Source organism: Trematomus bernacchii, unplaced genomic scaffold, assembly GCF_902827165.1.
Source record: "Trematomus bernacchii unplaced genomic scaffold, fTreBer1.1, whole genome shotgun sequence".
Classification (NCBI taxonomy): domain Eukaryota; kingdom Metazoa; phylum Chordata; class Actinopteri; order Perciformes; family Nototheniidae; genus Trematomus; species Trematomus bernacchii.
Genome location: NW_022988097.1, coordinates 9,520,313 through 9,535,290, shown reverse-complemented (window position 1 = coordinate 9,535,290; position 14,978 = coordinate 9,520,313). Strand labels below are relative to the sequence as shown.

At 42.2% G+C, this 14,978-nt stretch overlaps 1 protein-coding gene across 1 annotated transcript; it reads left to right on the top strand.

Annotated features, from left to right (window-relative positions):
* The first annotated feature begins 120 nt into the window (after positions 1 to 120).
* On the top strand, positions 121 to 10,743 carry LOC117475002 (BTB/POZ domain-containing protein KCTD16-like). Its single transcript, XM_034121046.1, has 2 exons — positions 121 to 1,494; positions 9,520 to 10,743. Exons 1-2 carry the CDS (start codon positions 681 to 683, stop codon positions 9,969 to 9,971), a joined length of 1,266 nt encoding a protein of 421 aa, XP_033976937.1. The 5' UTR covers positions 121 to 680; the 3' UTR covers positions 9,972 to 10,743.
* The last annotated feature ends 4,235 nt before the right edge of the window (positions 10,744 to 14,978 follow it).

Here is a 14,978-nt window from a genome sequence, read left to right as displayed (position 1 = left end):
ATGATGTAAGACATTACTTCACGGGACGATTTTTGTACTCTCCCTCTCTCTCTTGCACTGCTTGCAGCAACATTATCTTAAAGCTTCTGCCGGACCAAGCGTTTCCGCACTCAGCAGTTTGGAGAGATGGGCGCGCACAAGAGTCCCACTTTCATCCTCCCCGGAGCCTGTTTCAGGATCACAGTTGTCAGGAGAGACGCTCAGTAGGGATTGGATGCACGCACACTCTTCAATTGATGTGATAGATCCAGGAGCCAGACGCAAGACGGTAGACATTTCCACAGAAAACTTAGGCAAAAAAAAGGGGTTTTACTTTTTTTTGAGGTGGGACATTTCAGAGTGAAGTGAGGATTGTATTTCCTTGAAGTCACAGTAATGACCCATCGCAGAGGATGTGTGTAACGTGGTGCGCTCACTGGTTATGATAATCGATTCTGTTCGGAAAGGATACACCGAAGGGCAGGCACATTTACGCATGGGGTTAAAGGATATACTGTAGGCACACCTTTGGATTGTATGTCACGAGACTCTGGATGCAAGGACTGCAGCTTCAATCAGGACTATGCTTTTGGTCTGAGGGCATCAGCCCCATGCAGCTACACCCCACGCTCTGAACTTCTGGGACGTTTTACGCTCTGTGATCGAGACTCAGATTTCGTGCAAGATCTGGAAAAGAGAAAATGGCACTGAGTGAAAACTGCAAAACGCAACCTGCAAAAGAGCAAGGTTTGGTGCAAAACCCTCCATCGGATGTTGTTGAGCTCAACGTGGGTGGACAGGTGTATTACACTCGCCTTGCCACCTTGACAAGCTTTCCAAATTCCTTACTTGGGAAGCTGTTTTCTAACAAGAAGGGCTCCTCAAATGACTTGTCCCGGGACCTCAGAGGACGTTATTTTATTGACAGAGATGGTTTTCTTTTTCGTTACGTATTGGATTACCTTAGAGACAAGCTGGTTGTCCTCCCTGATCACTTCCCTGAGAGGGGAAGGTTAAAAAGAGAGGCGGAATACTTTCAGCTGCCAGATTTAGCCAAACTTGTATCTTCGGATGATTCAAAACTATTTCAAGACGACTTCAGTGATTTCGATGATGCGTCGCAGGGCAGCGAGAGGTTTTGCTCCTCTTACTCTTTGGACAGGAGGTACGGCTACATCACGGTCGCTTTTAAAGGCGCTTGTGCTGGGGGAGGCAGAGACACTCAAATTGATGTTAAGGCCAAAAAGTTACCGAGGATCTTCATCAGCAGTAGGATTGGCTTGGCAAAAGAGGTATTTGGAGACGCCCTGAATGAGAACAAGGACACGGACAGGCCACCGGACCGTTACAGCTGCAGATTTTTCCTCAAGTTCAGACACCTGGAGAGAGCTTTTGACATGCTGTCAGAAAGCGGCTTTCACATTGTGGCCTGTAATTCGTCCCTGTCTGCGTCCTCCATCGGTCATTACGCGGATGACAAGGTCTGGTCCAATTACGCGCAGTACATCTTCTACCGTGAGTGAAGATTTATTCCTGCTCTATACTTTCAAAGGTGATGTGAGATAAATTGGTGATTTTCCAGAAATAATTACAGTGCACAAGTGCAAACCAAGTGCCCCTCCCTCCCTTACACATCAGGCAAATTAGAATATGGTGTTGCATGATGTCCACCAAAAAGACGTTTTTCTGGTTAATGGGTATACAAAGTTTGTCCACAAAGCGTTCTATAAGAAGTCCCATCATGCTATGTGTTTCTAATGGTCTAGTTTAAGAGGTGATCTGCAGGATCTGGTGTGTTGGCTCACACCACCAGGAGGCATCCATACATCCTTCATGAATCCTTGCATCCCTTGCAGTGGCAGACTTAAACTTCTGTTTTGGGGTCCAGATAAGAGGCAAGAGTGCCCAAAGGCCTCAGGGGTGTTCAGTCACAATGCTGCTACACTTCAAGTACACATGCATCATGCGCAAACATGGGTTACGACTCAAATGGGTCATGAATAATATAGCACCATTGGGCAGCAAAGAAAACGCACTGCAATTTATTGAAGCAGCTTTGCTTTTCTCTTAATGACAGAGTGAATTCATCAGCAAATGCCTTAATTAGCCACAAACATGGTTTATTCCATTCTCTGCAGAAGGTGGAGTTGGACCATATGGCCAGTTAAAAAACACTTTGTTCATTATTATGAATGGCTCCCTTTGGAGGAGCTGGAGATAACCCAGTTGGGGGGTCAAGGTTGGGGGTGCAGGACAGTGGGCATGACATATGGTTTGCTAATGATTCACCAATAGAGTTAATGCAGGCTAATTATAACAGAGGTAGTATGCCTTGACCCGCACGCACATCCAGCCAAGTAGGTTTTTCCTGAGTCATTCAACTTTCTGGAGCACAGCATCTGGTGTAGGTGTTGACCCCGTTCCCCATTAAAGACATGCACTGTTCCACAGGACAAAGACAGTGGAATGATGAATGAGGAGGAGGTGATTAAAAAAGAGGGGAAAATGTAATAGCATGGTAGGAAATAAAATGCAGAGTAAGAAAAGCCAAGAGAGCTCAGATGGAAGCAAGCAGATGGAGGGGAGAGCGGCTGAGCAGGAGGGAAGAGAGAGTAAAAGTTGCATGAGACCTGGCCATGGGGAGAAAGAACTGAGGCAGAAAGAAGAGAGCGGGAGCAAGGCGCAAAAATAGATTAAAGTTAGTATCAGGCAGGAAAGTTCATCGGGTGTGAGGAAGTGGAGAGGAATAAAGAAGTATTTTGTGGCAAGACACGGAAGAAGAGGGAGAGACAGGGCTTTCATTAAAGAGAGAAGACAAGGTGAGGGTTCAAATGAAACAGGCAGATATACAGCGAGCGTTGGGAGACAGAGGCCAAGTCAGGATGATGGATAGACACATCAGAGGCAGACATGCGTGAGAGACCGTTATTCACGGCAGCACAGTGGCCCACATCCACTTTCAAAACTAATACAGTAACATGATTCTGAATGTGGGACATTGGCTGGCCTAGGGCAGGTAGTCCTAATCCAAGAATGCATTTAGACAAGTGCACCTTTCGTGGTCATGAGCCAGATGAGCTTTATTGTTGCTCTCAGCAGAACATTTCACTGCTTTCTTTTTACCCCCATCCCATCCAATCAGAGGCTCACATGGAGTGAAACGGCGCGGCTGGGTTTGTTCAGAGTGTAAAAAGGGTATTCCGGGGCAGTAAATAAATTGAGAGACTTTCTTCCAGACTGACAGTTCTTGAGCATCATGCGTGTTGCTCTTCTTGTTAAATGCATGAGTTGTTTCCTACAGGCTCCACAGACTCTCAGTAATAGTGTGGACTCCGAAAGGTTTCCCAAAGGCCAACAGTAGATATTCATCATTTTACTGCATGGCATCATCTGTATTAACAACAGCAGTCAGGGGACTTGTACCCTTATAAATGTATTATGCTCTGCTCTTAATTATTGTCACCCTGTCCTGCTCAGTATGGGTATGCTGTTGGTTTCTTCACAGACCAAAACAAATGAGTCTTTCACGAAAAGGGCACCCTCCCCAGGAGGCCCCTGTGTCCGAGCATTCATCATGAACAAGAGTTTTTTTCTCCTGATGGCCATGATGAATAATTACCTAAAGGACTTGTTCACCCCTTGAATAAACAACTGAGCCAAAGCTATATATATATGCCCAAACTGACTAACCAGCAGATTGAATAGGACATATAATGGAAGCTGGTTTGTTCAATCAGCAAAGAGGAAATGTTAGTCGTAGTTAAAAAAAGGAACTCTGAGAGTGAAGTCAAAATGACGAGACTTAAAGAAAAATGTTTTCTTGAGAACAGATTGAGAGGTATTTGTTGTTATATTTAAGTTTAAAAAGTCAAAGTTGTTGGATTGTTCACAATTCTTATGGAGGTTATAAAATAGCATCACTAAATAAGTCAAAGGCACATTTCTTTCCTCATTAATAAATTCACAAGTTTTTTCTTTTACCGGTAAAATTGATCTTCAATAGTTGGTGATCCTGTGAGGTTATTTGTCAAGCACAAGCCGACACGTTAGTTAATTAGCTTGACAGGGACATTTATTTATTTTTCCGTTTGGCAGTATCAACATTATTGTTGTAGTGATTTACAACTCTAACCTCCCAGTTGACGTCTGGGACCAATCACCTTATTGCTTATCATCTCTGGGGAAATAGAAGAATGTGAGCTAATTAAAAAGCAATCTGTGATCCCAAAATATTTCCAGTGTCTCCAGTCATGCAGGATGGAGAAGCAATCTAGAAAGATAAATGCTAACCTATTTCAAAGGCAATTTAAAGTACAAGTCATACTGTATTTCAAAATAAAAGTCAATTCATCTAGGAAAATTATCCGTTGTCATGGACACAATGACCTGCTTTGACATTCCACATCACAGAGGCAGAGCAAATCATCATCGAACAGTCAACCTGGCAACATCAGAGACTTTTTGATCCTTCTACATCTGAAAGGCCTGTGCAGAAGTGCCTTGTCAAAATGGAGAATGATTGCATTTGCCAGGTGTGCTCTGTTAATATAACTGTGCAGTCTTCATTTGAGCAGTGAATGAGATGATGTGTTGCCATAATGAACAATGGCCATAAGGCGACAGCGAGAGAGTTGGGAGGGGGAAGTAATCAATTGCTTAGGTTTAATGGAGGCAAAGATTGGGCCGTCCCCGAGCTCCCAGAGAGCCTGGGTGGAGTCTGGATGGATTGGCATTACCTGCAGGAGATGGATGGTGCTCCCCTGAATAACTCATATACGTCTTAAAGAGCACCTGGGTGGAAAGATGGTCAGAAGTAAGGCGCGATGTGTGCTTGTGCCATTATTTCTCACAATGGTTGCAGCACCTTTTGCAATGCATCAAGTAAAGTGGACAATCTGGCTCACCTTGGGAGTAAATCTCATCCTATTAAAAATTGTAGATTGATTGCAGATTCAAAAGGAAAATATGTTTTGGAAATCAATCATTCGTTTGAAACCTCATACTCTGAATTTAGAGGGACTATGCTGGTGGTTTTTCATGGTTAAGATCATTGACTACAGATGGTTTTCATATCACTGCTGCATGTTTTCTAAATGTAACTAGAAGCTTTTATATTGATTTATTTGCAGCCAGGTGTCTCCGTGTCATCCCACTCCAGTATTTAAATGGACTTGCAGAGAACAAGCATAGGCAATATATCATAATCAACATTTCATTATCCTTTTTTTGGTCAAAGTTTCTCAGTAACAATAACACACTGCACCTCTCACACTGTTGTTTTTGTTTATTGGTTAGTTTTTGGCTTGGATTTAACAACAATATACTGTAATGAGTGCTGAATGACAGATGCTGCAAGTGCCCTTGAACGCACCAACAAGGAGACTTTTCAAAAGGAGAGTTCCTGCTTGTAACTTCATTACCAAGTGATGATAATGTGATTTTGACAAATAAAAAGACTAAATATAGACTTTGATGGATGACCCACATTAAGCAATTTGCAGTGCCCATATTGGAAAGAGTAGAGGCAGTGTTTGCATTAAATCCACGCCATCAATCTAAACATAAAACACTTAAAACCTCCAGTATAGCCCTTTGAAACAAAAACAGAGAAAGTTAGCTTGTTTAAAATTTAAGATGTAAATTGAATATTGTCTTTTTTGAATCCCTGGGTCTGTGTTGGTCCTGCTCTCTCTAGCCGTTGGACACCAGGTAGCTCTTACCATCTGACATCCGACATCCAACACCATACCCTCCAGAGACACTTAATGGCTACAGTACTTGGGCAGTGGAGCTCGCTATGGGTAGGGCTGAGAAATTTTTACGAATATGGGGGATCCCATGTGTTGGTAAGCAGGAGAAACATTTGCATGATTGTGATTGTCATGGCAAGATAGGTTGTGTAAAGAGCAAATCAAAGCATGTTCGGTGATACAATGTATCTACTTCCCGAAAATCGGACCCAGTTTGAGTCAGTAATGTTGAAATGTAAAGAGGGTCTCATGAGCTTAGAGTTCACTTTCATTGGACATCATTTTTTTTAAATATCAGCTATTTGTCAGGTTGAGGGATTGCCAGAATCGCCCCTCGCCTTCCTTAAGCCCCTCGATGCTGATGACTAGTGCTCAGTGAATACTCAGGACACCTTTGCTTCTCCCCGCCTCGTCTCGCTTCATCAGTGCTTGTACTGTGGCTGGGTGTGGTTCTGGGTCAGGGGACAGGCCCACAGGGAGAGGCTGATATAGACGTTTCAATCTGTCTGCCTTGCTTGTTCATCTCCCTGTCAGGGAGACACTCAGCGGGGCAGCCTCCCTCGGACTCTGGGAGGAGACAGCACCCCACTTGTCATTAACAATCAGCCAATGGAGATGTCAGCCCCCTCACAGAAAACAGATCATTTGGACCGGGGCAGTATGAGGTCTTTGAGAGCGTAAGAGTGTCCTTGAGTAATCATGTTAAGCTCCAGCTCCTTCTCATCACTGCTGCAGATGAGGGTTGTTTCAGCAGAGCTGGCTGCGTGGAGGTAATTAATATTGACAAATTCAATTTTATGCAGATATTACAGACATTATTAAAGAGGATAGCTGCCATCAGTTATGCTGGACACAAACTGCTGAAGTGATACTTTTGCACCAAATAGGACTATCTCGGAGAAATAGATTTCCTTCACCCTGTAAGGACGGTCACTGCCTTTGCAAGACAAGCCTTTTTTTGCTGCAAGGACACGCTGGCCTAATTTGTGAGCTAACAAGCATGTAAACTACACTCCTCCTGAGGCAGAGGCAGAGTAAAAAATATTTGTGACTGGATATGGGAGCTGGAGAAAATAACATCAGTGTGAGATCAGAGCTCATATGAGCTTATCTCCCTGGCTGCATGCATATGCATATTTATCCTGCCAGAAAAACAAAGTGGAGTTTTTTCACCATATAATCAGGACTCCCTTTTTTCTTCCTTTTTTTTTGTTTCTCGCCCAAAGTCTAGGCAAGACAATATCCTTGCATTAGAATCAAGCAGCTACTGAAGCGTTTGAAGATATTTCACACCACTCAGCCTTGCAGGATTGTGTTGTGTTCTCGCACAGAAAACAAGTCATTTTGTTCCAGAAAGTTGTTTATTTTTCCTGACTCTGGCTGCTTTGTGTTCAACATATTTCCATTGATTTAGATTGAGGGCACAGTTCACAACAGTGCTAAGATTTAAATTTGAAAGGAGGACAGCTTCAGGTCACACAAGTGCAAATCAGAAATAAATGGAGTTTCAGCCTTCTGGTTATGTGCATTTACAACGTAAAGTGAGTGATGAGCCTTTCTTGTTTGTCTTTATTTATTTTTTGCCTTTTAGATTAGTTGACTAAAGCACAGAGCTTGAAACAAATGAATAATCATCACACACCCTTGATGAATCACTTTAGAGGCACGGATTAAAGCAAACACTAATTCTGGCAAGAAAGCCACTGACATTTGAATTTGAGTTTGTCAGAGCCCTCTGCCTTCAGCCCCCACAATGTCCTACTTTTCTGCCAATCATATCCTCCTAATGGGGAAAAACGTTTGATTTTAATGCAATGGCAGGCAGTTGAATTTCCATATAACTCTGACCTCTCTAAGGCACGAGGACAAACACCCCTGCATTCATTAGCGATGGAGGAGTTTGAGGATACCCCATGTGACACCCCCGCATGCCTCTCTGCCGGACTCCACTCCCTCTCTCTGTGTTATTTATGAGAAGTGCCGACACAGCCTCAGTCTGAGGACCAGCCCAAGTCTTTTAATGTGGTTGGAACATGATCTCTTAGACAGCCAATATAGATCTGAGGAAAAAACACAATGCAATCAATAGCTTCCCTGAAAAGATACCAAAGAGTATTACACATGCCCACTTGTTTAAATGTACCCGAGAATGACTGTTTCCTGACAAGGCTCTTAGTTGTTTCCTGTCTTGGCTCTGAAGGTTTTTTTTAAACTTGACACTACAACACTTCACCCAAAACACACAGTTGGTTTTTCCCTTATCGGCCATGTCCACACTTCGCTCTGACAATGTGTTGTCTGAAACAAAATGCAAGGTGCTTCTAAGCCCATCAGTGGCTTTAATGCAATTCATACTCTTGCATGGCCTGAACATTTTATGATGCTATTATTGGGTGTTGGCTAGTTTCCTAAATGGTTTGCCCCTCCGGACTACAGCATCCACCATTTAGAAACCAAGCTCTGCCTCCCTCCTCTTCATTGCTAAAGCGCCTGTATCCATTTGCCTGGTGCTGCTCGTCTGCAGAATCAGCTAGAATCAGCTAGAATCAGCTAGAATCATTTTCTGCGGGGGGAAATTGGTGCGTTGATTGGCCCCTTTACTCATGGATTAGCCATTAAAAAGCTGTTAGTGACTCTCTCACTATCAGCTCAATGCAATCATTGCACTAGAGATAAGGTCATTATTACAGTGTGCGCAGAGAGGTTAAAATCCCCCTTGAACTGTTGAGTATAAATTGGTGCAAGCATTGGAAGATGCTAATGGCCAAATTATTACTCCCTCTGAGATATCATTGCTATTGAGTCTGTATCATTCCATTGGAAAAAGCCATTAAGAGGTTTTTAGAGTCTGTATTCATGGGTTTATTTCTTATACACTGTTGTTTATATTACACAGGGCACAGAAGCTTCCACACTGCACATCTCTACCTCTAAATGCGAGCATAGTTCAGGGATATTTTGGTAAATGAAAGGCAGTTACATTTTTTACTATCCACTCACAAGCCAGCGGGCAGTACAGTACAGTAACTCTGGTTCATAATTAGCAGTGTAGGGGGATGTGAGACTATACAAAAAGGGGACACACCAGGAAGTATGAAGACTGCTGAAATCCTCAGTTACCACCTGGTTCACTTTCTGTCCAAACTTCATGACAAGAGGTCAGCACATCTTTTCACTGACCCAGTTCTGTTACCTCCCAAGATAAATTATACACTTTTTCTACTTTGTGTCCCCCCCCCAAAGGTAGAAAACATCTTGTTGAGTTATTTCACTGAAACACATTCTTAATACAAGTCAGTCAGGTTACAGTACTAATAAGAAACTGTGACAGCGGAGCAGATTGTTTTGGCTCTGAGACGAGCTTTGCCTTGGGAAATGGGAAAGGTCTTTTGGGGAGCCGTACTGAAATGAACTGAGCTTTGGGGACTCTCTTTATCAGAGGAAGCAATATGCATAGTCCACAAGGACTTTGAAATTCAGCAACTACAGTAAATGTCAAAGCCAATAATCTCCATGTTCTTACATCTGTACCCCCCTTAATACCCACACACACTCGCAGTCATCTGATACTCATTTAAAGATGTTTGTATGATGTTAAAACTGCTGCGTAAGCATCTGTCAGCATTTGCTTTATCAGTGCAAATGTTTGTTTTGATTAGAGCTTGAACTGTCGCCATACAGACAGGTTGGACGTTATTTAAGAGTCTATTCTGCATGAAAGAGGGTCTTGCGACAACAGAAAATGTACTGCAAAACGAGTGACAAATGTGTTTATGTGTTTGTTATCTAGGTGGTCCCTCAAGGTGGATGTCCTCTCACTGTGACTGCTGCTGCAAGAGCCACAAAAGTGAGCGGGAGGGAGAGAGCGGCACTTCCTTCAACGAACTCTCCACTTCCTGTTCTGAGACCCAGTCGGAGGCTAGTTCCCCTCAAGGAACCGTGATCTGTGGCCCTGTGAGCCGGCACTCAAACATCCAGACACTGGACCGTCCCATGCCGAAAGGACAAGTCCATCATCTTCAGCAGGCGGAGATGCGTCGCAAGACTGACATGATGCGCGTGAGAACCTTCGGGGTCCGAGAGCGAGAGGCCGCAAAGAGGAAAGCCAACAAGGGGAAGATGACTCCGGAGCAGGAGCTGGAGAAATGCATCCAGGACTTCCGGCGCATCAGGATTCCTGAACGCTTTCCCGAGCGGAAGTACATCTGGCAATCAGAGCTCCTGAGAAAGTACCGTCTCTAAGTTTGAGTGTGAAGAAGAAGAAAGAGATGGTAGTATCATGTCACCATCAATGAAGAGTATTAACTACATAGGCAATAGATTGCACCGTCTAAGGCACATACTGTATTCGTCAATATTAAAAAATAACTATGGTCACTTTACTGCCAGCATGACTAGCTGAGCACACAAAGTAAAAGGCAGTGTGAGTTTGTAAAGTATGCACAGTGTTGTGTACGATATGCACATGATGTGTTAATCAGGTTCCTCCTGTTGGGGCTTACATCACTAACCCTGTTCTCACCTCAGAGGGCTGGAAGTACTAACAGCTACTCTATCACTAGATGAAGCAACAAAGCAACCTCAGGGGCAACATCATTACAACTCATCAACTTACCACAAACTAAATGTGCAATTGCCCACAGTAGCTGTTTTTTAAACATGGATGTACCCATATGGGGCTGTAAGTTAGCAATGGAATATCACTATACTCCACTGATAACAAATACTTATCGTAGGCTTTGATATCGGCACTGCATGTCATTTCACCCTTAGCATAATTATGCAATATCAAACAAACTTTAAATTCACTGTTTTGTGTGATGGGTAAAAATGGTGTGTTATGACTGGGGCTAACTTAAATGAGGAAAGCACTGCCTAGATCTGTTTGCCATTGTAAAACGTTATGTCTGATGTTGTCATTACGTGTTGGATATATGATGTTGTGTAGGTAGAGTAAATAATGCCAATGGATATTTGATTAATCCTTGATTGTAAGTGTGCAAAAAAGCTAATAAATGGGTTAAATTTAGATGTACATGGTAATTCCATTTTTCATTTCAACTCAGGTCTTGGGTCTCATAATTGACTTTTTACAGGGATGGTCTGATCTCAGCTCAGCAGCCATGATGAAAAGCTTTAGATTTACATTTCTCTAACATACATAAAATAAGATAAGATAAAATGTACTTTATTAATCCCAATTTGGGAATTTATTTTGCATACATGCTGAGGTGGAGTACACAGAAAGCTTGATTTTGCTTTTCCAAAGCCAAAGATACAAAAAAACAAGGTTGGATTAATATTTTTTCTTATTTGCTCTAAAAGCTAAAATTGTTAGCAGGTCCGTCTAACTAGCTTAATGTTAAGCCAAACCTAGTCATCGATGACAAAGAGTCTTTGAAGAATATTTAACTTGACCTTTTGGGAGTTACAGATCACATTAAAAGAAACAGTTGAAATCTTAAAAAGTCAGTCGGAGATGGCATTTTCAACTAACTGACAATAACGAAATGCGAACCGAAATCTAAGGTTATTTGAAAAGCCCCAAAGACCACTTCGGCTGGTCTTTTTTTTTTTTTTCACGACACTGTGTCTCAGGGCATCTTAATATTTAAAAACCTATTAATGTGTTATACCAGATTAACGGGAAGAATCTCAGCTAACTGACGATACGAACCATTTTTACCAAAACAAAACACAAGTCTCATAAGAAGCATCAAAATGACCCCTGAGCGGAAAAATGCGCATTTGGCACAGAACTCAAGATAAAGATACCCTTATTACTTATCGTAACTGCACATACAAGATATCCGATTAAAGCTGAGACTCCACAGATTATATAGGTATAGTATCCTCCCTGAGCGATCAGAACTCGCGACAGAGGAAGCAAACACAGACATCACAACACGTAGCATTACGGAGCAAAAACGGGACATCGTCTCACCTTAGCTGTTATTCTGATCAAAAGTCGTGTTCAATGGCATTAAACGATAAAAACGCTGCTGAGGGTTAATCCATAGGTTATACCAATGTGTCTGTCACTTTGAAAAAATTATTTATAATCCATAATTACATTTTTATGTAAAAATCGGAGAATAAAATTTAGCTGCTAATGGTAGCCACCAGAGTTATCGCAGCTTCCGGTTTTGGCTACGCGTCACTCTCACTCCTTATTTGGTAACGTGTGTGTGTATGTGGGAGTTCCCCTCGATTCCATTGGCTTTAGCAGTTAAAAAGAGATGTCAATCACCAAAATTGACCAAGGGGGGCCAGAGATAGGTCAAATCCACCCAAATGACCCCAGAAGTGTTTTTTTTGGGCTAAATCTCTCTAAAAAAGGTCAAATTTCACTTGTTTTGCATCAATCTTGATACAGGGTACTTATTATATGTTGTAGTTTGGATTCCTAAAGCTTTTAGTCTACCTTACCATCATCCAAGGGTAGTTTTCACTATAAGTATAAAATACATTTTGGACGGACACTATAATTTACAGTTTTTTACTATGTTCAATCTGAATTTTCTTTAAGATAAAAAACATCTATATTGATTCTGACTTTTCTACATCCAACTCAAAGGTTTATCATTACTTTGAGAAAAAAGATTATTAATTTTCCCCTTTTAGAAGTGTAGTTATGGTCATTTGTTCTGGAAATGTCATTTTCGAGCCTGAGACCTGAAAAACAGGCTCGGGGCTTAACAGTTTAAAGAGCAACTTGCAGGTTAGAGACCCCAGTGAATAAATGTGTAGGAAAATGATGTATAGCCTACACTAGATTTTCAAAAATAAATACAGAAATATACACTACAGTGACATCTGGCGTAGTTTTTGTGAGACATTTTTACTTCCGCATAAAAAAAAGACCACCCGCGTGTGACGTCACACAGGGAGAGCGGTCTAACGTATGAATAAACATGGATCACAATGTTTTGACACAGAAGAGGTTGAAAATGTATATTCGAATGCATATGACGGACCACAACCTTATAATTATGAGCCTGCTAGGCGTCCAAGAGACCAGGAGCAGCCAAGGATTAGAAGAAATAACGGCCATCGGAGAGAAATGGAGCTGTGGGGTGAGGAGAACCAGTGGAGAACTGGGCAGCTGTCTTGGTGAGTGACCGGCGTTGGCTACAGTTTTTTATATCGTTTTTTTTATAGTTTCTTAATGTTAGCTAACGTCGGTCACATAACAACATTGTAAAGTTAGCTATCATATATCAGGCTATAACTAAAGTAGTATTGATAATATAGTAACGTTACTGGCAGGACTGTTGACACTGATCCATAACAGAAACTAATGCGCAAGTATCAGCCGTATCTCGCGTTACCTAATGCAACTCCACACTACGTCTACGGTGCTGTGTACCGGAGGGGAGAGAGAGAGGAGCGAAGGGGGAGGGGAGAGAGAGAGAGCAGCGAAGGGGGGGAGAGACATGTAATACGGTTTCCTGATAAACGTTTTGTTTGATAGGTGCTTGTGTGGGAAATGCCAGTCCATGGCCTCTGGAGAGAGTATGTGCTGCAGGGTGGTGGATGCACCCACGGCACAACCATAGACTGTATATATAAAGGGCACAACGCACCCAGGAACGAAAGCTAGCTCCGGTCCTTTTCCTGTTAGGGAAACTGTGGACTCGATGTCCTGACAGGCTGGAGTTTGTGCAACCTGCACAAACACAATAGCTCACCATGATTAAAAATGGTGAAATGCAATGTAAGATTACCGAAAAAATACCAGCTCACTAAATCACAACCGCTCAAACCAACTACCAACTACTACCGTGAATTGGGCAGAGAAGGACTCAGAGAAAGATGCTCCCCTATGTGACGTAATATGACGCGTTTGACTACGTTCCCCTCTGAATTCCTGCCCTTATGTCTCGTAAAACATATGAAATCATACATTAAAGGTGGGGTAGGTAATTTTGGAGAAATCAGCTCGAGTGCGCTAGAATTTGAAAATACACAACCGGAAAAAATCTGCCACTTCCTTACAGAGCCCCTCCTCCAACACACACGAAAGCGCACATGACCAATGAGGGCACGAGATAAGTTTGTGCACAGATGGAAGGCTGACAGGCAGGTAGGCCATCCAGTTATTTTAGCCGGGCCGGCTAAAATGATTGGTCGTACTTTTTACAGTATTACGGCTTCCACAGATGACATTTTTTATGGATTTTTTGTCAAAGCACTTAAGATATTCATTGCTATCGGGATGTTAAGAGCATTCCATGGAATATAACAAAAAGTGTATCTCGAGCCGGTTTCTCAAACTTACCTACCCCACCTTTAACTTTTTTAATTGTAATTTTCAGGCAAGGTTAAGCATAAATGTAGTAAAAAAAAACCCTGCAAGTTGCTCTTTAAGGAAGCCTGCATATGTTGTTTTGCTCCAGTTAAAAATGTACACATCTCTACAAAAGAGGTGGTGAGTACAAAGCACGGATGTATTATAAGAACTGGATACGGTCTTGATTCCTATTTTGTCCAGTGGCCAATCTCCATATTGCACTTTTCTGCCCAAAAAGCATTTTCTCTATTTGCCACCATGGTCAAAGAGTCTTCTGTGAAACTGTTGACAGAACACAAAAAGGTTAAACATGACTAAGTAAGCTTAACCTTTTTTGTTTAAAGCCACAATTATGAAAACGCTACCAGGTTGAAAAATACTAGACATTTCGAAAAAGTGAGAGCACTATATTCCCATGTTTCTCTAGTCAGAGATGCCAGGATTTATAATTTTAAGCAAAAATAATTAGGGTTCGACGTTATTTCTTTTTTCAATGACACTGTGTTGGGCTGCAAAACAAAAGCTCACAAACCCTTCAAAACTGGCTTCATTGAGGAAGTGAAACAGATCCTTCCTGGTTGACATGTCAGTGTGTGCCTCATCCTCTTGGGAGGATCATAAGGAACAGGAAGACAACCATAGATATCTGTGCATCACAAGCGCCATTTATAGAGAGCACTATTTTTAGCAAACAGATTTCTGCAGTGTCACCACATTGCATCCAAATGGAGGAGAGAGGCTTGGGGACCATATCGCTGCAACCCCAAAAGCAGCCTGTGTGATGATAGATGAAGAACCGATCCTCTCTTGGGACAGTGAGTGTCCTCCAACACAAATTCAAAGGAAAAGGCTTTGTTAATACATTTTGCTCCATGTGCAGAAATGAAAACAGCAATAGCCAGATTATCAGGCATAACCCCAAAGCCCTTCTACCTATGTCAGCTAAGGCATACATG

Bases quoted from the DNA above. Each gene is read 5' to 3' on its own strand.
- LOC117475002 (XM_034121046.1), top strand. From the start codon at position 681: ATGGCACTGAGTGAAAACTGCAAAACGCAACCTGCAAAAGAGCAAGGT. The intron at 1,495-9,519 runs GTGAGTGAAGAT...TTTGTTATCTAG, and splicing joins CGCGCAGTACATCTTCTACC to GTGGTCCCTCAAGGTGGATG.